Genomic DNA, 27,039 nt, shown 5'->3' on the forward strand with positions numbered 1-27,039 from the left:
GTGGGTGGTATTTCTCTCCCTCCCTCCTTCCCTTCAACAAACAGGGGTTAGATTGAGGCCCTGAGGTACTGGGGTAAGTCAGGCATGAAACCCTCCCCTCATGGGTCTCCTCCAGTCCCCCAGGGAAGGAAGACATCCAGAATCTCACCCCTTGCTCCTTGGGAATCCTAATTGTGGGAGCCCTGTGGAGGAAGTCCTGGAAGGCTGGAGGCAGTTAGGCAACCTGGTCCAGGAGGTGGGTGGAGCTTCTCAGAGGTGACCTTTGATCCCAGATGAGAAGGAGAGGCTGCTGCTGTGGATGCTGGGGATGGAGGTACTGCTGGTTCCTGTGTGGGAACCAGTCTTTCTATTACCAGCTTAGAGGAGAAGGGAAGGGGCTGGAAGGGGATTGTTCAGTTTTGTTTTAAAGGATACAATTCATGCCAAGAGTTTCCAAATTCAATTTTGATGATTCTGCTTATCCTTGGTGTATTTGGTAAACCTTGGAAGATTCTTAATCATTTTTATTTTTATTACTTCTAAAGAGTCTATTTCAATAAGCCTCTCTGAGCATCAGTTTCCTGCTTTGTAAATGGAGAACATAATCCCTCCTCATATTGATATAAGAATGAGATTACATAAAGCCTATGAAATACTTGAGTTTTGGACTCATGGCAAGTCTTATAAAGTGTCTTTTGTAATTGATATTCGAGAGCATGGGGTAACCATCACTTCTTTGCTTGTTGGCTAGTTTTAGAGAACTGTGGAACTTCTGTGTTATAAGAAAACTTGTCATGGCCTCTAGCAATAAAGCAATGTCTTATTTTTCAATTTTTTGTTTGTACAGGCTTTTAAACAAGACCTTTAACATTTTCACAAGCATTATTTTCTTTTCTTTGCTGCTTTTTTGTGTATTTCATTTACAGTTCATGTAGATGCCATTGTGGCTTGTCATAAACAGCTGCTCACAGCACGGTATCCTTTTGGAGGATGAAAGGTGCTCAGGAGACTTCCTTCTATAGGTAGTGGTGACATGTCCTCTGCCTTAGTCATCCTGACATCCTAAACAGGCTGCTTGCTTCCACCAAGAATGCCAAACTGGAGTGGGCACAGTTGAATTTCCTGAGATTCACAAGTTTACAAAATCTAGATTTTGTCCTTCCATTGGTATCAATATACCAGTTCATGGTGCATGAAATAGAAAATGTCAAATTGTTCTCTTTGGACTATATTGAATAATCTGGTTTGGTTTTGTTGATTCAGAGGTCCATAACTTTTTACCTTAGTCTCCCATAAATACTTAGAAGTGTCAAAACAGTAAGTCTCCACTAAGACAAAGGATAACTCGAAAGATAAACAAGATATGGAATAAGAAAAGAAACATCTCTTTAAAAAAAATTTAAAAAAGGAAAGAAGCATCTCAAAAAATGGTACTTACTGCCATGTTCCTAAGTTTATCAATCTTTGGAAGGCCTAGAGTGGGGAGGGTAATACAGAGAGGACAAAAATTGTAGTAGGCATGAAGTTTATTGGTCATATTATTTTAAAAGTGCATCTTCAAAAAAAAATATACCTCCAATATGATTTTCACTGTGACCAAAGTAAAACCCCAGTTACTTTGGTACATGTGACATCATCACCACATCTAGGAAAAGTAACACCTGCTCTGATATGTCTCTAGATAATACTGTGCTGTTCTAGTGGTTAGAATGAGTGGTCTGTTAGGGCTCAACTTCATGAGATTCTTAATTCATTTAATTCTTACCACCATTCTTTTATGTTTTTGGTATATCCCAGTTTTTACTAGGAGCATGGGTGTAGAGTCTTACCCTCCCTGTTAATAATATTCAGGAAGTTTAGCCCTAAGCCCTATCTCAGCACAATATTGGGCTAGTGGAATTTCACCTCTAGGTATAGGCTGTCATTCTCTGCAAACTAAAGAATTTTTCTGAATTGTGAAAAATCACCATTTTCTCTCAAGTGAAAGAGTTCATCTAAGAATTTTTTAAAATAAATTTTCATGTGGATTAATAGATTTTGGTTAGAACTTCCAAAATGGTGTGTGCCAAATGAAAAATATATAAAATAATGATTTTCCTTACTTGGGGGGCATCAGAACTTGAGTCACTTGCTTCTGGGTCAATATGCTTCTTTTTATATACCCATCATTGTCTCTGTGCCTGTGAGACAGAGGTACAGAAGCACTGGCTATGGTGATGTGGTCCATCAGATGGGCCTGAAGTCCAACTAGATCAGGAAATTATGTGTGTAACTTGAATTGGGCTTTTTGGAATTCTTGTGAATGTAGGAGAAAGAAATGAGGTTGGCTTCAAGAAAGGGATGTGTATTGCACACCAGAATCATTTGTTTCCTTCTTCAAATGACTTTTTGCTTAGATACTATTTTCATCTTCTGCCAGTTTCTACAAAGGGTTTGCAATAGCTGGCAATAAAAGATTCACATGTGTATACATATAACTGTAAACCCACACCCAAATATATATATGTGTGTGTGTGTGTGTGTGTGTGTGTGTAATATTCAGTCCACAATGTGGAGAAGGCAATGGCAACCCAATCCAGGACTCTTGCCTGGAAAATTCCATGGATGGAGGAGCCTGGTAGGCTACAGTCCATGGAGTCGCAAAGAGTCGGACTTGACTGAGTGACTTCACTTTCACTTTTCACCTTCATGCATTGGAGAATGAAATGGCAATCCACTCCAGTGTTCTTGCCTGGAGAATCCTAGGGATGGGGGAGCCTGGTGAGCTGCCGTCTATGGGGTCACACAGAGTGTGACTGATGTGACTGATGCGATTTAGCAGCAGCAGCAGCAGCAGCATATAGTATTACCTATAAGTAGATGTTAGAGACATCCTCTTTGTATTGCTTCAGAATTTGGGGGCATGGACTCTGAAGGATGTAACCTAACCTTGGAGCTTCTGAAAGCATTAGTAATGTGTCTTCAATGCATACCTAAGGCAAATGCATTGGCTCAGCTTCTGTGGATCCCTTCAATTTGATTTTCCTCTGCTTCCCAGGTTATATGACAGGCTGGGTTAGTCTTAAAAGGCCCTCACCTGGGGAGAGCCAGATTATTGGAACTGATGAATGTTACCCATCAAATGATGTGAGTCTGCTAAAAAAGCTGTAATTTGAATTTTTTATTGACATTTTAGTAGATTTTTTTGACAACCAGCAATGGCAAGCCAAGTGACTTAAGACCAGACAGAAGGAGTTGGCAGGACCCCTCCCCATGAGCATGAAAGTTGTAGCAGGTGGAATGCATACTTAATGCAGTGGCTGTAAGCAGTTGTTCATCTGTAGGTCTAATAGGAGAGCAGTCAGTCAGGCCTATCTTTCTCCACTTATGACTATAATGTATTCCTTCAGAATCCCATCCTCTTCACTCTGAGTTTTCTTCTGATACCATGGCAGATATGGGAGAAACAGGAAATGCACAAGAGTCCAGATAATACAGTTTGATTCCCAAGGGCTCCTGGACACAGAGTCACAGCTCTGGTCATATCCTCTTCCTTCCAGGGTCCTCCTGCCTGAGGCTATGGCTCTGGGCTTCCCTGAGTACAAATCGCTTCTGTCTTTCTCCTTGACCTGAAGTCCTTCCTGGGAAAACATAGGACAGCCACTTGCCCTCCCATCTTTATGCCGTATCTGTAAATGAAAATGAAGTTCTTACTTTTCTCATTCACAAGATGGTTGTGAAGATCCTCTGAGAAAACCGATCAGGAAGAGGAGTGAAATGATAACCCGAGTCTCTGTGATGCAGACATTACCCTCCTAACCTATCCTTTGGAGTCGCACCTGGGCCAGCTGCCCTGGGTGACAAGGTGGGGAGGCCCTGGGATGGTGAGCAGAGGGTACAGGTTCTGGTGCTAAGAGGACCCAGAACAATCAGTGTTAATTCAGACAGGCATCTTAACTTCTCATCTCAGCTCCTTTTTGGTCAAAATTTCCATCAATTCTAGTTACTGCCTGCAAGTTATTCTTGTCACTCTTTCTATTTGTTAAACCAGCCCATAAAATTCAGAATAGGTTTCTTCTTAAAATTGTCTAAGTATGTTCCTGAATTCTTCCCTTTGTTTTCCCAGCACTCTATGCCTTGTGTGGGTCACTATGGATTTGTATCCACCTGAGATCACAAACTTTGGAAGCCTTGGCCCAGACTGAATCTGCACATCCCCACCACCCCACCCCGCTGTCATAGCAAGCAGATACCTGTTCATTGCATTCTTAAAAAGTAAGGGTATCATAATTTTCCTGATAAAGATGGATGCTTAAATCAGCATCAACCAATGACTTTGTTTTCTATTCTACTGTCTGTCTTTTTTTTTTGACTGAGATAATTTCCCAAGATAAAATCATCTCATGGGATGATGTGATGACTAAGAGAACATTCATGGAACTCAACACAGTGTCTTACATACAATAGACACCTTGTACATGGGATCTGCTGTTGTTATAATCATTAGCTTTTGGAACAAGCATTTTAAATACTTATGATAATGATAGAAAGATGGCTGTATATTGGGGGCAAGTTTAAATATGTCATAAAGGCTTATGACATGGGCTTCCAAGCTTAATGACTGAGGCTTTGCAGTCTCCATCAAGTTGATTTCCTCTCCTTAAGCATCACTCTCTCCATCTGTAAAATGAGACAATACTGTTACTAGATAGAGCTGTTATGAGGATTAATGAGTTAATACACATGAAGGTTTGAAGGTATAGCTCTGTACACAGTCAAGATTTAGTATATATTAACTATGGATAGAAAATTCTAGAAAGAAGATTTCTTACTTCCAAAGGTCAGCATTTAAATTTTGTCCTACTTTTCTGGACACTGAATTTGTAACCAACCACTTCTTTATCCCTCCATGCATTGCTGAGGCTTCTGCATTCCTCACCTGTGATACCTGCTCACTCATCTCTCTAGTACCTACCACCTGCAGACTCCTGACAGTTTGGGATTGAGCTACTACTTTCTGAGCCTGAAATATTTCTCTCTGTTAAAACTAGTAATGCCTGCCTCATAGGGCTACTGAGTGTGTCCCAAGAGCTGATACCTAGAAAGTTCTTATCGTGTTTGACTCATGCACTAAATATCATGTCAGTGAGTGAAGTTGCTCAGTTGTGTCTGACTCTTTGCAGTTCCATGGACTGTAGCCTACCAGGCTCCTCCACCCATGGGGTTTTCCAGGTAAGAGTACTGGAGTGGGTTGCCATTTCCTTCTTCAGGGGATCTTCCCGACCCAGGGATCGAACCCAGGTCTCCCGTATTGCAGGCAGATGCTTTACTGTCTGGGTTACCAGGGAAGCCCTAAATATCATGAGGACCACCTATAATTTTATTTCTTTGGAAGGGAAAGCATACCCTGCTGTCCCAACAAGTCTTTTCGAGGAAAGGAGTTTAATCCCAACAGAACAAACCCATTACAGTTTATCTTTGAAAGTACCCTTCATAAGGAGGCCTCTGTATCTATTTTTGCTATTTCAGACATTTCTTCTTATGATTGGTGTGGTGGGCGTGATGGTGGCTGCGATTCCTTGGATTGCTCTACCTGTGATTCCCCTTGCCATCATTTTCTTTGTTCTCCGGTGGTATTTCTTAAGGACGTCACGAGATGTGAAACGCCTGGAATGTACAAGTGAGTACCAGGGCTCTCAGGTTGGGATGGGAGTGCAGGCTGGCTTCCGCTTATGCCATAATTAATAAGACCCCTGAAATTCTGCAGACTCTGTCTTCTGGAATTTCTCACAAGTCAACATTAGGTAATTGAATGTTATGGCCACTGTGAGTCAGTGTGGTAAATAGAGCTGGTGGCAGGTCAGCTGAGGCTTTGCATTTTAGCACAAGGGGGATGGATGTGAGCACCATGAGGACAGGGACCATTTCTGTCTTGTTCATGACATATTTCCTAACACAGAGTATCCACTCTGTAAATGCTTTTCTTAAAAATATTTTTATCATGTTGCAACTAATGTAGAAGGAAAACAGACAGTTTTTCTCCTCCTGAAGTTACCAGAAATGACAAGGAAAGGAAGAGATTAGAAAAAGAAAGAAGACCTTAGGAAATTTATGTCAGGAGTGATATATTTGAAAAATACTTTTTTTCCACATGTTCAAGTAAATTGCAGTTGTTAAGTATATTGAAAAGACATATATTAGTCACTCAGTTGTGTCTGACTCTTAGTGACCCCATGGACTATAGTCGACCAGGCTCTTCTGTCCATGAAATTCTCCAGGCAAGAATATTGGAGTGGGTAGCCATTCCCTTCTCCAGAGGATCTTCCTAACCCAGGGATTGAAGCCAGTTCTCCTCCATTGCATGTGGATTACTGTCTGAACCACCAGGGGAGCCCTATTGAAAAGATAATCCTGTTATTTGCAAGTTTGCTCTTTATCATTACTAGTATTTGGGGTGATATCACACAGTTTGTGTTTCCCCCTTATATTCTTTCAGCATATAAACAATGCTGAAAAGAATCCCTTAGGAGGACACAAGAGTGGGATCTGTTTAGTATGCATTTAGTTTATTACCCCATTCAACTTACTAGTTTTAGAATAATGGGGAACAGGAATTTCCCTGGTGGTCCTGTGGTTAAGACTCTGTGCTTCTGCTGTGGGCGCCACAGCTTCAATGCTTGGTCAGGGAACTAAGAACCTGAAACTTGCAGCCAAAAAAAAAAAAAAAAAAAAAGAATAATAGAGATCACATTTTATGACTAATTCTATTGTGCAGGTAAATCACAGAGGATGAAATATTTGAATTTATCTCATTATCAGTGCATATATTTCATCAATGTTAAAACTAATAAGGAAAGTAGAATTATTTTACATATTTTTAAAAGTTATAATAAAACTATAGCCAAAAAGTAAGAAGGGAATATGTTTGTGCATAAATGTGTGTGTGTGTTAGTCACTCAGTGGTGTCCAGTTCTCTATGACCCCATGGACTGCAGCCCGCCAGGCTCCTCCATGCATGGAATTCTCCAGGCAAGAAAACTGGAGTGGGTTGCCATTTCCTTCTCCAGTGCAAATTTCAGTACTAGTAGTTTAGTCATCAAGTTGTCTCTGACTCTCGCAACCCCACAGACTGTAGCCTGCCAGGCTCCTCCGTCCATCAGATTCTCCAGGCAAGAATACTCGGGTGGGTTTCCCTTTCCCTCTCCCAACCGTAAATAATTATTGCAAATGAATACCAACTTAACCTTCTAGAAACCAAACCAAGAAGAGAAGAATATTGAGCCCCAAGGTTCTTTGTATATACCAAGTGGAAAAAAATCTCAGTTCATCCAGTCAAAGGAGTTTTTTTCACTGTGGTATTTGCGTGTTTTGTTTTTATAATAACACTTAAGATGCTTCCTTGTTTACTCAGATGGTAAAAAATCTTCCTGTAATACAGGAGACCCTGGTTCAATCCCTGGGTAAGGAAGTTACCCTGGAGAAGGAAATGGCAACCCACTCCAGTATTCTTGTCTGGAGAATTCCATGGAGAGAGGATCCTGGTGGGCTACAGTCCATGGGGTCACAAAGAGTTGGTCATGACTGAGCAACTAACACTTTCACTTTTTAAAGAGATATTTATTCTAATTAATTGCAAAAAGGATAGTGTTAATCTGTTTCATAAAAGCTATAGAAAAAAATGTTCAGTCATCAAGGGAACCAGCTAAACTTTTTAAGTTCCAGTTTTGTGAGGTTTTTGGATGGATGAGGAGCAGTAGAGTCCAGGTGTATGTGATGTACTGCTGATGTGACTTGGTTGATGGTAGAACCTGGGAAGGCAGAAGGGGAAGTGATGAGCTTCATCCAATCTTCTGTGTAGATAAGGATTTAGATGTTTTATGGTTTGAGGTGACCCATGAAATGGGGTCATTCAACAGTCTTGCTGAAAAGCATCTCTCTGGTATATTCAATGAGGGGTTGTTCCAGAAGGAACACTTGACAGAGATTTTTGCCTGAGGAAGGGCCATTTCCCATCCTTATGGAACTGGAGAGAAGGGCTCCTGCTGAGGCTTTTTTCAAAAAGCAATACAGAATTTTCTCACTATTTGAGCTGGAGAGTCTGAAAACTTCGGCATCATCTCTGTGGAATATTTGGATTTTCCTGCATCCTAGTAAGGTGCAATAAGTTAGACCCTAAATTCAATCCAGATACCCCCATCCACACACCTCTGATAACCACATGTGGTGTCCAGCTGATTAGAACTGTCTATGTTCTCTCTAGGTGGTGGGTCTGTGCCTTAAATGATGAAACCACTGTTTTCTCTAAATAGTAACTGATCATATGTTTTAGGGCTTCCCAGGTGGCTCAGATAAAGGAATCTGCTTGCCAATGCAGGAGACGCAGGAGAAATGGGTTCAGTCCCTAGGTTGGGAAGATTTCCTGGAAGAGGAAATGGCAACCCAGTCCAGTATTCTTGCCTGGATAATCCCATGGACAGAGGAGCCTGGCAGGCTACAGTCCACGGGGTCAGAAAGAGTCAGACACAATTGAGTGACTGAAGAAGTAAGAGTGTATCTTAAAGTCCCTGCTGGAGCCACCGGCCAAAAGAAGGACACCTGACTGCTGTGGCCAGAAGGCATATGCCTGCTTCATGCCTGTGCTCTGAAGGACGACTGAATCCTGAGGTTTCGTTTCATATCCTACTGCCTAACTGCCTCTGGAAGCTTCAGTTCAGTTCAGTCACACAGTCCTGTCTGACTCTTTGCGACCCCATGGACTGGAGCATGCCAAGATTCCCTGTCCATCACCAACTCTTGGAGTTTACTCAAACTCATGTCCATTGAGTCAGTGATGCCATCCAACCATCTCATCCTCTGTCGTCCCCTTCTCCCACCTTCAATCTTTCCCAGCATCAGTGTCTTTTCAAATGAGTCAGCTCTTCACATCAAGTGGCCAAAGTATTGGAGTTTCAGCTTCAACATCAGTCCTTCCAATGAATATTCAGGACTGATTTTCTTTAGGATGGACTGGTTGCATCTCCTTACAGTCCAAGGGACTCTCAAGAGTCCTCTCCAACACCACAGTTCAAAATCATCAATTCTTCTGGAAGCTTAGGTTGACATTTTCATCTTAATGGCATAGTGGCAGCTAATCTATAATAGGGTTTTGAGGGGCACATTTTGCAAAAGTGAGCATAACCATGGTCAGTCATGGATGGACAAGTACATAAAACCAGGGTAGCATTTGATTGCATTTCTCTAACAAGCTTTTTGATTTGGCAGTGCCTGAATGATGACGCCCTATCCAAATTGTCTGAAAAAGTGCTGGGATCAACTAGCAATGTCTGCTATGAGCATTGCTAGGGGAGGGTTAGCACGTGTGTCAGATGTATTAGGACCATGAATCATCAGCAGGTCTGCTGTTTTAAGGAGTTCTCATACTAGATTCCCAGGAACTTTGTTCAAACTCGGGTGCTTAATAAGATGTGCAGTAGTGGTAAAGGCTGTTGGATGTTAGCTGAGTAAGATTTGAGGGTTTCCTGAACATAAATAACAAAATTTGGAGAAAAATGCTCATTATCACATATGGGCATCCTTCACCCTGATTATTCTCCCTCTGGGGCACTGCTGTGGTGATTAAAAGCACAGCCTTGGGAATCAGAAAGTTGGGTCTCACACCTAGATCTATCACTTAGGTGGCTTAATATAGTTAATCTTGGCCACTGAGTGCTCTTAATCCCTCAGTCTCTGGGGTTCTCATGAGGATTTCTTGAATCTATTCTTGTAAAGTACTTGCTGGCCATGACCAAAGGCACTGGAAGCTTGAACATGGGGGAATCAAGAACTTACTCACCACTAGCAGGTCTCACATAGCTTGAAATATAACCTGCAGCAGTGCTGTCAGCCCAAGGTCCTCCTGCCCGGGAAGATATGTAGTCCTGGTGGGGTGTGTCCCCAAGTGTCCTCAGGGTTGAGGGAAACACGGGAGTCAGTCCTGTGACCTGTAGGGTTACACATGTCTATGACTGAGGACTGACACCATGATTATGACATAGTCTGCTTCAGGACCGTGAGCTCAGTGCTTGTGGGAAAAGTGATACTTTGGGCAGCACACCATCAGAGCCTTGACATCCCCTCTCCCCCTGTACTAGCTAGTTTCATTGAAGACCCTTCAGTTCACTTATCCTGGCATCCTGCTCAGTGCTAAGTGGAATTTGAAAGAAACAGGATGATTTTTCATGGGTCCTAGATTTCCCCAGCCCTCTTGGGCATGAGGTGAGGTCGGTGATGGGATGTTTGGTTCCCTGGTGTTCAAGGCTGAGATGACACCTTGTTTCTAAAGTCGACCCTGCCCTCCATCCCTGCTGGAGAGAATCAGCTGCACTTTGATCTCCTGACAGGGAAGCAGATGAAGGAGGCCACGCTCCAGTTCACTGAACAGTTCACTCCAGGACTTTCCCTGGGTGAAGAGCCACATCTGCTTCCTGCTCAGAAGCCTGTATCATCCCTGAATCATCCCTATGAGCCCCTGGGGTCCAGACAGATGAATTCTGGGGGTGGTTGGGACACCTGCTGGTCAGAAGAAAAGGCCTGAACAGAGTCCCTCGCCTTTATTATTTGGAACATGAGCTCAATCTGAGTTTATGTTGCTCTTATAAGTGCAAATTTTTAGGAAGCTAAGAAGTCAGTAAAGAGAGAGCAGTGTGGATGCTGGAATGAGAACATAGGCACACAACTGGATGGTCAAAAGCACCATGAATCACTTTCAGTTCTTTGCCTAAACAGCATACAAAGGGGAATGTTAGATGATGTCATGATTCAGAGATCCAGCAGAGCAGTTATGAAAACATCCATCAGGCTCCCAGAGTGGAAGTCAAGACTGTTCAAAGACTCCTTGGCTGTATGGGTCCTGTGGGCACAAGGACGGTGCAGAACCAGGTGCTTCGTGACCCGCACAGAGACTCCTGGTGCAGGTGCGGGGAGAGTCCCAGGATGGGGGAGACGGCAGACTGTCTGCTCTCCTTTCTCATCTCACCCTGTCCTGGGTCTGGCTCTGGTCCAGGGTGGGGGATGTACTGACTCCATCCCAGCCCTTAGGTTACTCATCTAAGGTGGGAACAGCACATGGATAGCTCATCAAAATTCAGGGTGATGAGGATGCTAATGAGAATTAAATTTTAGAATCCTACTGATTCAAAAATTAGTGAACAATAATTACTCACCCATGGAAAAGAATGAAATATTGCCATTTGCAGCAACATGGATAGATTTAGAGAATATTATTCTTAGTAAAGTAAGTCAGAGAAAGACAAATATGGTATCACTTATAAATGGAATCTAAAAATAATACAAATGAATCTGTATACAAAATATAAATAGAGACATGGAAAATAAATTTAGTTACCAGAGGGAACTGGGAGGGAGGGAGGAACAAATTAGAAGTATGGGGTTAACAGACACACCACTATTGATATGTCAAATAAATAAGCAACAAGGATTTACTGTAAAGCACAGGAAATTTTATTCAGTATCTTGTAATAACCTGTAATGGAACATAATCAGGAAAAAATAACTAATAACTGAATGACTATCCTATGTACCTGAAACTAACACATTATTGTAAATCAACTATACTTCAATATATTTTTTTAAAATTTGTGAACAGTTTCTATCTGTAGAGATGCCAGAAGATTTTGGAGGGAGGCGTGTTTGAGAGGACCTTGACGAATGAGCTAGTTAAGATATTCTTTATCTAAATCTAGCTGTGATTTGAATTTGGGCAAAGATAGTTTCAAAGAGAATCTCTCATTCCCAGGTCATTACAGTGAAGCGTGGTGTGAGCAGGAGTTGAGGATCACATGGAGGATTCCCTTTGGCAGGACGTGTGACCACAGAGCCCAGGAGGCAGTGGTTTCCTCGCCTCCAGCCTCCCTGACTTTCTCTGTCGTGTGTCTGTCTCTGCTTCCCCAGCACAGAGCCCGGTGTTTTCCCACTTAGCATCTTCTCTCCGGGGACTCTGGACCATCCGGGCATGCAAAGCCGAACAGAGTTTTCAGAAGCTGTTTGACACATACCAGGATTTGCACTCAGGTCTGTAAATTTCTGGAAATGATTTCAAGATGGGATGTGCTGCCTTCTGAGGCCTGACCCCCCTCTCAGGTGGTCTTGTTTGCCATCATCTCTCTCTATGCCGCCCCTCATCCCCCTCTGCCCATCTGCCTCCCCCATCCCTTCCTCTCAGCATCCCCTCTGTGCTCCCTCCCTTCCCCCCTCACAGCCCTGCTTTTTCTCCCCTGACTGGCTTGCATGGTCCTTCCATCACAGTGCTGTGTGGACTTCTGTCTCTTTAGATCAGGAGTCGGCAAACTTTTCTTTTTTGCAAAGATCCAGATAGGAAATATTGTAGGCTTTGTGTGCTGTCTTTGTTGCAACTACTCACCTTTGCTGTTGTAGCAGAAAGACAGACAAAGATAATACATCGGCCAATGGCTGTGTTCCATTAAAACTTTCTTTTCAGAACCAGGTGGTCCCTGTTCTTGGCCCTAAGACTGTGGTTTGCCAACTCTTTTCAGAGCATGGAGGGTAGCAGGCATGATTGACAAAAATAATTTCTTGATTTGCAACGCACTTGTTTATACTTTGTATCAGTGAAGTTATTTTTCCTAGGTAGAAAATTCAGAACTTCCTCTAAGTCTATGAAATCCTGGTCAAACTTTCCAATCATTATTTTATTTTGAAGATAAAATGGCATTTTGAAAATCACACGCAGATACTATTAGCTGAGGGACATGTAGACACTGGCCTTTAAGAATAAACACCGCAGGACCCTGTAGTGAGGGCAGAAGGTGCTGGAAACAGTGTGAGCTGTGCTCTCTGCTGTCAGAGATCTGGAAACAGTCGAACCTGTGAGAGGATGATCTTCACGCTGAGGCCCAGCACCGCAGGGAACACACCAATGAGATGACTTACTGCCTTCTCTCTTATGATCGTATTTCTGTTGATAACCTGTGGGATCAAGTTCTCAATCCTTGCTTCCTGGACTGATCCTCAGTGTCCCATATGTTGTCTGGTGTTGGAAACTAGTTTTCTGGAATCTCCAGGATTCTTGATTGTGTAACTTTGCTGTTCTACCTTGTATAAAATCTTCTGTAGCTCAACTGAGAAAATGCTCTCCCTCATGAGAAGCAGCTAACATGGTTTTTCTGTTTATGTATTATGCTTAATGATTCACAAAACCAGAGGCTTGGTTCCTGCTTTTCACGACGTCCCGATGGCTCGCTGTGTATCTAGATGTCATCTGTGCCATCTTTGTCACTGTTATTGCCTTTGGGGCCCTGATTCTGGTAGAAAGTAAGTACAGATGTGGATATTTGTGGTTTGTTTACAGTTGACAACTTTGTTTGTAGTTATTAAATTCTTGCCATCTTGTCTAATATGTACTCTCTGGTTCTAATGAATTGTATTAAAGTGTTTGGTGCATATGACTCCTCAGTTTGGTCCATGTGAAGTCATTTGTGTCTTGATGAGAACTTTTACCTTTTTTCCCATTTATTTATTTATTTGCAGTAGGTCCTTGTTGAGACCTCTTTTGAAAAAAATTTTGATTGGCATATGGTTGATTTACAATGTGTTAGCTTCAGGTATATAGCCAAGTGAATCTATTATACACATCTCCACTTTTTTAAAGATTCTTTTTCTTTATGCCATAAACATTGGGGTGCATGTATAATTTTTTTTTAGCAATTTGCATTTTAATAGATACTTCACATACATTGTGCTTTAGAAAAGAATGTCTGTCTTTGGCTTTTGGAATCTTTAGGAGCAAAGACCAGGTATGAATGTGCCTGCTGCGGCAGACTTGTGGTGCCTTGGGCTCCTGCTTTGGCTCGTTTGGTCCATTCTTTTATTTTTAAGTTTTATTGGGGTGTGGTTGATTTACACTGCTGTCTTGGTTGCAGATGTACAGCAAAGTGAATCTGCTGTACGTAAAATATAGCCACTCTTTTTTATATTCTTTTCCCATATATGTCATTAAAGAGTTCCCTGTACGTTATAGTAATTCCTTATTAGTTATCCATTTTAATATTTTTTCATATAGTAGCATGCATATGTCAATCCCAGTCTTCCAATTTATCCCAGCCATCTCTTATCCCCTGGTAACCATAAGTTTATTTTCTACACCTGTAACTTTACTTCTGTTTTGTAGATAAGTTCATTTGCAGCCTTTTGTTAGACCCCATATATAAGTGACATCATACTCTAACTTTCTCTGTCTGACTTACTTCACTCAGTACTAAAATCTCTAGGTCCAGCCATGTTACTGCAAATGGCATTATTTTGCCCTTTTTATAGCTGGGTAATAATCCATTGAATGTATGGTACCACATCTTCCATACCATTGCTTGTTGATGTACATTGAGGTTTCTTCCATGTCCTGGCTATTGTAAATAGTGCTGGTTGCAATGAACAACAGGGTACATGTATCTTTTGGAATTATGGTTTTCTCTGGACATATGCTCAGGAGTGGGATTGCTGGATCATATGGTAGCTCTATTTTTAGGTTTCTAAAGGAACCTACATATTGTTCTCCATGGTGTATGTACCAGTTTACCTTCCCACCAACAGTGTTGGAGGGTGCCCTTTTCTCCACATCCTATCCAGTATTTATTGTTTGTAGGCTTTTTTTTTTTTTTTTTGTAGGCTTTTTAATGATGGTCATACTGACTGGTGTGAGGTGAAACCTCACTGTAGTTTTGATATGCATTTCTTTAATAATTAGAGATTCGATCAACTTTCATGTGCTTTTTGGACATCTGTATGTCTTCTTTGGAGCCCGTCTGTTTTAATCTTCTGCCCATTTTTTTGATTGGGTTGTTTATTTATTTATTTTTGATATTGAACTGCATGAACTGTATTCTTTTGGAGTTTAATCCCTTGTCAGTCGCTTCGTTTGCAAATATTTCCCCCCATTCTGTGGGTTGTCTTTTTTGGTATTTTTATGGTTTTCCTTGCCATACAAAAGCTTTTAAGCTTTCGGTTCAGTTCAGTAACTCAGTCATGTCTGACTCTTTCTGACCCCATAGACTGCAGCCTGCCAGGCCTCCCTGTCCATCACCAACTCCTGGAGTTTACCCAAACTCATGTCCATTGAGTCGGTGATGCCATCCAACCATCTCATCCTCTGTTGTCCCCTTTTCCTCCTGCCCTCAATCTTTCCCACCATCAGGGTCTTTTTAAATGAGTCAGCTCTTCACATCAGGTGGCCAAAATATTGGAGTTTCGGCTTCAACATCAGTCCTTCCAATGAACACCCAGGACTGATTTCCTTTAGGATGGACTGGTTGGATCTCCTTGCAGTCCAAGGGACTCTCAAGAGTTTTCTCCAACACCACAGTTAAAAAACATTTAAGCTTTATTAGGTTCCAAATTTTTATGTTTTATTTTATTTTCATTGCCCTAAGTGGTGGGTCAATAAATAGCTTACTGTAGTTTATGTCAGAGAAACTTCTCTCTCTGTTTTCATATAAGAGTTTTGTAGTGTCTGTTCTTATATTTATGTCTATAGTCTATTTTGAACTTATTTTTGTGTATGATGTTAGGGAGTGTTCTAATTTTATCCTTTTACAAGTAGCTGTCCAGTATTCCCAGCAACACTTATTGAAGAGTCTGTCTTTTCTCCACTGGATATTCTTGCTTCCTTTGCCATAGGTGACCATAGGTGCATAGGTTTATCTCTGGACTTTCTATCTGGTTCCATTGATCTATATTTTTGGTTTTGGTGCCAGTAGCATACTGTTTCAATTACTGTAGTTGTGTAGTATAGTTAAAGACAGGGAGCCTGATTCCTCCCAGCTTCATTTTTCTTCTTTGTTTGTTTCAAAACTGCATGGTTATTCATGGTATTTTGTGTTTCCATACAAAATGTAAAATATTTAGTTCTAGTTCTGTGAAAAATGCCATTGGTAATTTAATAAGGATTGCATTGAATCTGTAGATCGCTTTGAGTAGTTTATTTATTTGCAGTAGATCTTTGTTGAGATATTTTATCTTTTTATTTTTCTTGAATGGTTTGACGGTCTATACAACTGTAGCAAACTGATCTTCTGAACATTCCAGGTAGTGTCCTGTAGTTAGGAGGAGAGAATAAAGTTTACTATTAAGCTTTTTGTACAGCTTAGGTTTTAGGTTTTAGCTTTAAGTCTACTTAGATCTCTTGGTTGTAGCAGTCTGGTGTACTGGGGTGAGCAAGATTCTCTGTTGCAAAAACAATATCCTCACTGCTGTGTGAGTACCAGATGAACAGCTGTTGGAATGTGGCATGAAGTCACTGTCCCTAACTACTCCATAGTAATAACACTGAATCATAGTCATTAATAATGGAACAGTGAGAGTCATATTTTAGATTTAAAAGCACTACCTCTTAGAACCCATTCCTTATTTTTGTAGTTTTAACTGCAGCTACATTGGATGTAGAAAGTGAAATTACATAATGATAATTGAAGCCACAGGGACAAAAATCTGAATAATGACATGATCATCACCTATATAATGCTGTCAAGTGTATCTCAATCCAGGTGGGATTAATATGATAAAGGATAGAAATGATAAGAGAAGCAGAAGAGATTACGAAGAGGTGACAAGAATACACAGAAGAACTGTACAAAAAAGATCTTAATGACCTGGATAACCACAATGGTGTGGTCATTCACCTAGAGTCAGACATCCTGGAGTGTGAAGTCAAGTGGGTCTTAACTTCAAAGCATTACTATGAACAAAGCTAGTGAAGGTAATGGAATTTCAGTTGAGCTATTTAAAATCCTAAAAGGAGATGCTGTTGAAGTGCTGCACTCAATATGCCAGCAAATTTGGAAAACTCAGCAGTGGCCATAGGACTGGAAAAGGTCAGTTTTCATTACAATCCCATAGAAGGGCCATGCCAAGGAATGTTCAAACTACCATACAATTGCACTCATTTTGCATGTTAGTAAGGTTGTGCTCAAAATCCTTCAATAGTATGTGAACTGGGAACTTCCAGATTACAAGCCAGGTTTAGAAAAGGCAGAGGAAATGGAGGTCAAACTGCCAATATTCATACCATCATAGAGAAAGCTAGGGAATTCCAGAAAAGCATCTGCTTCATTGACTATGTGAAAAGCTTTGACTGTGTGGATCACAAAAATCTGTGGAAAATTCTGTAAGAGATAGGAATTCCAGACCACTTTACCTGTCTCCTGAGAAATCTGTATGCAGGTCAAGAAGAAGCAGTTAAAACTGAATGCGGAACAGTAGACTGGTTCAATATTGGGAAAGGAGTATGAAAAGGCTGTATATTGTCACTGTTTATTTAATTTATATGCAGAGTACATCATGCAAAATGCCAGACTGAATGACTCACAGGCTAGAATCAAGATTGCCAGGGGAAATATCAACAACCTCAGATATGCAGATGATATCACTTCAATGGCAGAAAGTGAAGAGAAACTAAAGAATCTCTTGATGAGGATGAAAGAGGAGAGTGAAAAAGCTCGCTTGAAATTCAACATTCAAAATACAATGATCATGACATCCTGTTCCATCACTTCATGGCATATATATGGGGAAAAGTAGAAGCAGTGACAGATTTTATTTTCTTGGTTTCCAAAATCACTTTGAACAGTGACTGCAGCTGCGAAATTAAAAGATATTTGCTTCTTGGAAGGAAAACTATGACAAACCTAGACAGAATATTAAAAAGCAGATACATCATGTTGCCAACAGAAGCCCACATAGTCAAAGCTATGTTTTTTCCAGTAGTCATGTAAGGACGTAAGAGTTGGGCCATTAAGAAGGCTGTGAAGTGAAAGTTGCTTAGTCATGTCTGACTCTTGGAGACCCCATGAACTATACAGTCCATGGAGTTCTCCAGACCAGAATACTGGTGGGGGCAGCTGTTCTCTTCTGCAGGGGATCTTCCCAACCCAGAGATCAAACCCAGGTCTCCTGCATTGCAGGCAGATTCTTTATCAGCTGAGCCACAATGGAAGCCCTTAAGAAGGCTGAGGGCTTAAGAATTGATGCTTTTGAATTGTGATGCTGGAGGAGATTCTTCAGAGTCCTTTGGACTGTAAAGAGATGAAAGCAGTCAATCCTAAAGGAAATCAACCCTGAATATTCATTGGAAGGACTGATGCTGCAGCTGAAGCTCCGATATTTTGGCCACCTGATGCAAAATGCTGACTCATTGGAAAAGACCCTGATGCTGGGAAAGATTGAAGGTAAAAGGAGAAGAGGGCAGCAGAGGATGAGATGGTTAGATAGCATCACCAACCCTATGGACATGAGTTTGAAAAAACTCTGGAAGATAATGAAAGCCAGGGAAGCCTGGTGTGCTGCAGTCCGTGGTGTCGCAAAGAGTCAGACATTACTTAGTGAACAGCAGCAACAACTTTGTTAATTCTTTCTAAATTCATAATGTTTTAAAAAATTATTTATTCATTTGGCTGCCCTGGGTCTTAGTTGGGGCACAGGGGATCTTCAGTCTCAGGTGAGACAGGCAGTACTTTAGTTGCAGCTTGTGAAGTCTTAGTTGTGGAATGTGGAATCTAGTTTCCTGACCAGCAATCGAACCCAGGCCTCGTGCATTGGAAGTGTGGAGTCTCAGCTATTGGACCACCTGGGAAGTCCCTCATAGTGGGTTTTTATTGTTTTTTTTTTTTTTTAACTGTTTTATGGTCTCAATCAACAGAAGTAATATGAGTAATACTATCATTACATGTAAATGATTCAAATATTATCAAGGAGTCCTCTCACTACTATATAAAATAGATAACTAAAAAGGACCTACAGTGTAGCATAGGGAACTCTAATTAATACTCTATAGTGATATATATGGGAAAATAACTTTAAAAAGAATAGATTATATGTATATATATATGGCTAATTCACTTTATACCTAAAACTAACACAACTTTGTAAATCAACTATACTGCAATAAAAATCATAAAAATAAAGGAGTCTTGTTTGTAAAGTGACAGAAGGACCTGTGTGAGGGGTTGAGAAGTAGACTGACCTTATTCCTCTTCTTCCTCATTTAGCTTTGACTCCCGGGCAGGTCGGCCTGGTCCTGTCTCTCACTCTCACACTCATGGGGATTTTCCAGTGGTGCGTCAGGCAAAGTGCCGAAGTTGAGAACATGGTGATGTTTTTCTTTCTGTTCTTAGCCTTTTCAAGTCTCCTTGCTGTTAAATGGCATAAAAGCAATTCTTATGTAAAATAGTAAAACTATTATTTTTGTATCATAGTTAACAAACTTTTTTTGTATTCTCCTCCATCTGCTTAAAGTTAATGTAAAATAAAATATATACATCTTTTCTCAGACTTATGTATACCATGTCAGAAAATTTTATATTCATCAAAGACTGACTTCAAATACAATAAATGTCTCATAGGAGAAAGTCCTAAATTCTGGAGAGAATATAGGCTAATTGTTTACTAACCTAGCATCTTGTTTACCTTTATTTCTTAATGGCTAATTCCTCATTTTTGGTAAAAGGAAAGAATCCAATATTTTGAGGTTTATTTAATTAATATGTTCCTCCACCCCTCCCTGCATTTTAGCATTTATTCTTGTATGTATTGAACACCTGAATTTGCTGGCAGCCCTTCTTCTTGGTAGGATAGGCTTCCCCTCAGAGTGTGCTCTCAAAGGTGTGGAGTTATGGTTGTTTAGGAGGCCTTAGTATGTAAATTATACATTTTGAATATTTGTATCTTCTCCTAAAGGGAGAAAAACAAAGTCTTTCCGTGTCAGTCTTCTAAAAGAGAAGACAGGGACTAATTATTTAAATGAGTCTTGATGACTGTCCAGTTCTGCTCATCTGTAACATGTGACCCTTCTGTAGCCACACATACTGATTGGTGTCCCTAAGTATTCTTTTCTTTGAAAAAATTCTCTTGTTTTTTTTTCAGATGTGAAAGGTGAATCAATAAAATTTTACCATTCATTTCTCTAATGCTTTTAGTTTTAATATAAAGTTGAAGGGAATAGTCATAAGTAAAAGTGTTGAAGATGATGAACAAGTTTGCAAATCATCCAAGACCTCATCAGACTCCTACTTCTGTCCTTTACAAATTCTGAGACCTGGGGTGTTCTGAACCATAAAAAAGCAGAAGGTTTTACTTACAGTCTTTGATCATCCATAAGACCCTCTGACACTAATTCATGTGATGTCATATGTGTTTCAGATGATTTCAGTAGAGAGGGGGATTGAATATATAGACCTTGAGAAAGAAGCACCCTGGGAATATGAATATCGTCCACCTCCATCCTGGCCCCATAATGGAGCGATTTACTTTACTAATATGAACTTCAGGTACAGCTTGGATGGGCCTCTGGTACTGAAGAACATGGGAATGTCCATTGACTCAAGACAAAAGGTTAGTTTAAGCCATTTGCCTCTTTAAAATCTAGCTAAAGGTTTAGCACCACTTCTGCTCTTGGCTTCCTTGTCCATGTTCAGGGGGACTCTTTGTTCCTAATGGATGCAGATTAGATCAGTGACACTGTCCCTGAATCTTTCTTGGAAACTGACCATGGAATGGGGATACCAGCATTTTTTACCCTGTGTCACCAGCTCCTTCATGGTGGTTGATGCGTCCTGGGCTCCAGGGCTCGATCTTAACCTGACCTAGGACACTATATGTGACACCTAATTATTCATAATGAAGTCTGCGTAGTCTGCCCTGACTCCCTGTTCCTAACTCTCTAATATTTCATTCCTTTCCATCTTTTATTTTTTTTTAATATATTTTTATTTATTTATTTGGCTGTGCTGGTCTTAGTTGTGGCACACAGGATCTTTGATCTTCATTGTGGCATTTGAACTCTTAGTTGCAGCATGTGGGATCTATTAATAGTTCCCTGATCAGGAATGGAACCCAGGCCCCCTGAATTGTGGAGCACAGGTTCTTAGCCACTGGACCACCAGCAATGTCCCCCATCTTTTCTTCTTTGTGTTTCTGAAATCTTCTTTTTCTCCCATGGTGCCCTCTGGTTGCAGCCTACTCCTCTGTCCCTGTGTTTTTGCCATGGACTTGTCCTCTACTCACCCACACTGAGCTGCCATGCCCTCCCACCCACAGACTGCTTCTTTCTTTAGCGCAGATCTGATCCTTACTGGTCTGGGTGAGCTGCTGCTGGAACCAGACCATAGCCCTGAGCCCACTGCAGTGGGGGCCGTCTAGTGAGCTTGTAGCTACTAGAGATGAGACTGAATCATGACCCAGTCAAGGGTGAGGAACCAGGGCCTCAGATGGAGGCAGGGCCTGGAGACTTGCTCTAAATCAAAAGCACATTGAAGGAGCAGGGAATATCCACATGGGAGATGGCAGAGAGGCTGTGACCTATACCTGCCATTGTCCATGTCTGCTGGTGATGTTCCTTTCACGTTCAGCTTGAGGCTTTCAGCTGGGCCCAGGACAGAGTCTTGAAAAGACTCAACCAGAACAGACAAGGTGGTGGGAAACTCTTCCCCACCTCGCTCTGCAGCCAGTGTGTCTCCTGACTCACGCATACCCTGCCCTCAGGCGTGTGTGGTTCTCCCAGAGCACCGCGCCCTCCAGCTTTCAGTGTGCGCGCTGCCCCTCCACCTCAGAGACCTGTCCCCCATCATCTGGCTGGTGCATGTCTCCTCATGTTCTGAGTTGGTCTAATGCATCTTTGAGACCCTCAGTTCTTCCTTAGTGTCTTATGTTTTCTTTTAAGATAGAAATTATGGTACACCTGTTTTCACAGTAGCCAAAAGCTGGAAGGAACTAAATCCTTACAATGAAATATTATTCAGTTTTAAAAAGGAAAAAAATTCTGATCTGTGGATAAACCTTCATGATATCTTGCCAAATTATGTAAGCCAGATACAAAGGGAATGAATACTCTGATTCCACTTATGTGAAATTCCTAAGTAGTCAAATTCAAGAAGACAGGAAGTAGGATGGTGGTCTCCAGGGACTGGGGGATGGGAAATGGGGAGTTGTTTGTTTAATGAGTATAGAATTTCAGTTTTAGCAGGCAAAAAACTTTCTCGAGCTTGGCTGCACAACAATGTGAATATACTGAACACCAAATTGTCCACTTAAAAATGGTTATGTAGTTAAATTTTATGTTATGTGAATTTTACTATAATGAAAATAAAAGATAGCATCTATAGCATGCTTTATAATTTGGAGTCTGTATTTCACAGTAAGTACCTTGAAGTTTTTTAAAATCAGAGAGCATCTTGTTTTTGTCTTTGTTCCCCAGGAAGTGGCATTCTACAGGGCACAGAGAAAGGGTGCTTAGGGACTGCTGGTTGTGAGGGTGAGTAGCACACAGGTGTGAGCAGCCAGTACCCAACACACACACATACACAAGACAACTCTGAATAATGGAAAGAATTGCTCTTTAAAACTCTTACCACCACAGACCCATCTAGTGGACTATAGTTGTATTTAATAAATGATATCATTGTAACATGAAAATGAAAAAAATAAATATTCAATTTAATCCCCAGATGCTACCCCGAGAGCAGCTTCAGTTAGTCACAGGGCAAAAGCTGGTCCTAATTATTCCCAGTTCCATTGTAGGTCAGGAAGAAGGTGAACTGCCATGTCAGGAAAACATTAACCACAGCTCTTGATATAATCCTGTCCCCTAGAGCACTGAAGGCAATGTTTGTTTACTTTCAGATAATGTGTCTGTCAGGTTTTCCATTGTAAATGTAATTCTGTTAACTTGCATTTGTCTTAAATTTTCCCCAAAGGCATAGAATATGAATTATCTAAGAAACTCTGTAGTACAACTTAGGAACATAACAGATTCTTATTCTTCTTTCTTAAAGTTTGAAAATCATAGGATTATTGAGATTCTAAAAATGTTTGAGGGCAAATTAAATTTGGAGATTGAATTAATGACTGCAGCAACTTGACACTGTATCCCCATTAGCTTCATTTCTGTGTGGAGAGATGAAACCCGGGCAGCATGTTCATGAAGCCATTTCACTCTACCTGTGTACATCACAGGTTCCCTCTCCTGCTCACGGGTCCCCACCCCCATCACTCCAGGACACCCCTTTGGGGTTGGATTTGACTGAGAGAGGCTGCTGTGGGTGGGGAGGGGACATCAGAGTGAACCAGTCCAGCAGAAGGGGGGCTTTTTACTCTTTCCCTCGTTTCCTCTGCTGTCATGATTCCTGGAAGGTAACAGCCAACAGCAAAGTGTAGTAGGTACTATGCAGAACTTTAATCCATGGAAGAAATAGTAAGTGAAAATAAAGAATCAGGACTTCCCTGGTTTTGCAGTGGAGAAGAATTCACCTGCCAACACAGGGGACACTGGTTCAATCCCTAGTCTGAGAAGATTCCACATGCCGCAGAGCAAGTAAGTCCATACAGTAGAACTACTGAGCCTACGTGCTACAAGTACTAAAGCTTGTGTTCAGCAACAAACGAAGCCACTTCAGTGAGGAAACCATGCACTGCAACAAGGAGTAACCTGCACTCATCACAACTAGAGACAGCCTGCACAAAGCAATCATGACTCAGCTCAGCCAAAAATTAGAAACAAAAAAAAAGTAAATAGCACCTTAGGCTTCCTGGTTTTCTGAATAGGGCTGCATTTTTTATTTAGATGATTTTGTGGTTGATTTGATCATTTTAGAGTGTCCTGAGCCATATTAAAGCATTTTTCAGCTCTTGAGATAGATTAATTTTGTTTGTTTTTGCTCACAGCTATTACTTGGATAATAAATTTTTACAGATGCTTACTAGACCTTGGTATAATGGGCAAAAATATTAGTTTCCTACATTTTCTGTTTTTTTACATAATGTTTTCTTAGAAACACTTCCCTTCAACTGTAAGCTTGTCCCCCTCCCCCTGCCAATTTCCTAATTCCTTGTGACTCAGACTGCGATGTCAGGGCCAGCAGCACCTGCATCTCCTGGAGCTTCTTAGAAATGCAGAGTCTCAGGCCCATTTGGATCACTTTCTCAGCATTGCATTTAAACAGGATCGTCTAGTAAAGTCCTTTCTCTTCCACAGGCAGTTTTTGATCACTGATAGCCTGTGATTTCCAAGAAATGTCCTTTGACAGTTTGAAACTGAGCTCATGAATCACCTAAATCCCTGTTGTGACTCAGCATGAGGCTCTAGAAAGTTCTGTGCCACTTACCATACAGATTTACTTACTTTTATATTCTATAAATCGGGCCTTTACAGTATAATCTAATTCTGTGTGAGTCCACTGTATTTCTCTTAGTGTTTTCAGTAGAGTCTGTCTTCATCACAGGCAGTTTACATCCTGTGTCCCACCTTCCTCACACCAGCCTCCTCCAGGGATGGGGGAATTTCCCACAGGCTCAGCCCTGCCTGGAACTGGAGTCAGAGATTGCTGAGCATTCGTGTGGCTCTTTCACCACCTGACGGGATGAAATGTGAATTTTGCTGCCCCAAGCAGGGCATGAGGTCTGTCTGGTCTGTTTCGCAGGCACCATGTGCCCCACTCAGCTGCAGGTCTCTCTCAGCCCAGCTGTGTGTGCTGGTTCTTCCTGCTGACAGCTGGCCCACCTGCCCTCAGGCACACTCTTTCCTGCCACTCACCAGGTACATGCCTGTGTCCACATCATGCTTTAACTCTATGGCTGTAGGATCTCTATGTTAGGCCTGTACCTTGAACTGCAGCTACACTCCTCCCCACTTTCTCTGTTCTAGCTACACAGAGGGACATGATAAGGTGCCAGGCCATCCAGGTGGTAAGGAGGGCATCAGCAGGTGAAGAGGAGCCTGAGGATGTGGATTTGAGTCCCATCCTGTGACTTATGGGTTCTGACATTTCAGGCAGACTAATTCCTCTAACTAAGCCTCAGTCTTTTCTTTTGCAAAATGGAAGTGATAGGATGTAACCTGTAGGGTTGTTGTACAACTTAAACAAGATAAGACATGTAAAGCACCCAGCCTGGGGATCAGAGTAATTGCTTGGATAAAGATGGTAATTATTTTCATCGGGTGTAAAATGACCATAACTACTTATACTGCAAAGGTTGTATATCCCGTGAGAAAAGAGGTGTTAGCCATTTGAAGTTGCATTTGTAGCTGTAGGATCCATCTACTGTGTCTCTCTTTGTCCAACTTACCATATACCTAAATAATATGGTAGTAAATTTTCCATAAATTTGTCTGGCCTGAGTTAAAAGTCTCAGCTCCCAATGGAAGCTTCTTTTTCTCAGGACACCACAGGTAATACAAATAAGACAATTAAATCCCATACAGAGTCTGCTGTCAACATGTACAGTTCATCTGAAGAAACAAGAAAATGGCTATATTAGCTTTGTAAGTTAGAAAGAGGTCACAGTTTTTTAGAAGTTTTAACAAAAATGACATTACCTCTGTTAGGGTTGGGGCAAGCCCACCTGAGGGACAGGGAGACCATTTCCAAGGATTTAGGCATGTGAGGCAGACTTAGTGATGTGTGGTTAGGGTTTCAGCAGGTGAAGATGCATTCAGTAGAAATGCATGTGAAAGTGCTTTAGGAGGTGGGGTCAACATAAGCAAAAGTGTGATGCCCTGATCCAGTGAATGAAGAACTAGGTGCCTGCAGAGCATTCAGGAAAATCAGCTGCCAGATGTGCAGCAGACATTTTCATGTTCAACTCTGACAGCTCCCGAGTTACCCCAAGGAAGGTGACTTGTGGACATGAAGGATGGAGAAGTCAGTGGGAACAGTTTTGTAGAAGAGATGTCCTGGGGTGGAGCGATGGGTTCAGAGCCGACCGTTGGAGTTTAATCTGAGAAATGAGAGCACGGGGACCAGAGTGGTCAGATGCGGGAGGCAGGGAGCCTGGAGCTGCTGTGCCTCCAGCAAAATATCGCTGGAAAGTGAATGCACTTTTTGGACTCAAACTGATGTCTGTTAAAACAAAGATATAACACCCGGGTTTGTGAATGTGCAGGGAAACTAGTGGGAGTAGAAAATGGCATCTTATTTCTGGAGAGTATGTTAGCAGCCTAACAGCTTCCTCTGAAAGTGTTCATACTTGATTCTCAGCAGTTCCACATCTGAGAATTTATCTGAAGGAAATGATTGAGAGTATTTGCAATTAAAAAAAAAGGTTTAGCTTCAAGGATATTTAATAGAGTTATTTATAGTTGAAGATTATTGGAAACTGCCTAAATATCCAGCAGTAGGGGGCTTGTTAAATGATCACATATACTGTGATACTTTGTAGCCATTAGAATAAATATTCTTATGAAATACTAAAAATCCATAACAGTATGTTCATATTAATCCCATTTTGTTTATATATGTGAACTTGTGTCTTTAAGAACACATACAGAATTCTCGAAAGTAAAAACATCATCTTGAAATGGTTTTCTCAGAGTGCTGAGTATAACTAGTATTTATTTATTTTTCAGATTCATTTGCACTGATTATGATTAAGGATCATAATCATAAAACATAGTTTTTTTTTAAAATTGTAAAATAAATCATGAAGCAAAGTTTGTTTTAACTTGCTTTTGAAAGATAATGCAGCCTGGCACTCTGGTGCTGACTGTGGATCTTAAAATGAGGAACTGAGTCACAAAACATTGCAAGAGTAGAGTCTTCAGGGCTTGGCCCCATGCTGGACACAGGGAAGTAAGGTGGACAGTTCAGCCCCTGAGTCTGGAAATGAAGTAGTGAGATTAAAGTGGGGAAGATGGAGGAAGGGGTTGTTTTGCGTGGGGCATTGGGTGTTGAATATATTGACCTTGATGTGTGAAGAGAGATCCAGGTGCAAGTGTCTAACAAGTTGGTATCATCATCAGAGACCAACGTGGTTGGAAAAACAGAAAGGGATCATTTCAAAGCAAATAAAATAAGATTTTCTCTTAGTGTCTTTATAAATTATTTATTTATTTTTGGCTGTGCTGGGTCTTTGTTGCTGCTTAGGCTTTACTCTAGTTGTGGAGAATGGGGACTACTCTAGTTGTGGTGCCTGGGCTTCTCATTGTGGTGGCCTCTTCTGTTACAGAGCACAGTCTATAGGGCTTCAGTAGTTGTGGCAAGTGGGCCCAGTACTTTTGGTTCCCTCACTGCAGAGCACAGGCTCAAT

At 41.3% G+C, this 27,039-nt stretch overlaps 1 protein-coding gene across 1 annotated transcript in view; it reads left to right on the forward strand.

Annotated features, from left to right (window-relative positions):
• Nucleotides 1–27,039, forward strand: part of LOC136144148 (ATP-binding cassette sub-family C member 4-like) — a 146,454-nt gene that overhangs the window by 80,758 nt on the left and 38,657 nt on the right. Inside the window, 5 exon segments of the mRNA XM_065901807.1 lie at nt 5,488–5,638; nt 11,908–12,027; nt 13,177–13,287; nt 19,011–19,111; nt 20,161–20,352. Coding sequence (XP_065757879.1) covers nt 5,488–5,638; nt 11,908–12,027; nt 13,177–13,287; nt 19,011–19,111; nt 20,161–20,352 — 675 coding nt within the window.

This window comes from Muntiacus reevesi, chromosome 11, assembly GCF_963930625.1.
Source record: "Muntiacus reevesi chromosome 11, mMunRee1.1, whole genome shotgun sequence".
Classification (NCBI taxonomy): Eukaryota; Metazoa; Chordata; class Mammalia; order Artiodactyla; family Cervidae; genus Muntiacus; species Muntiacus reevesi.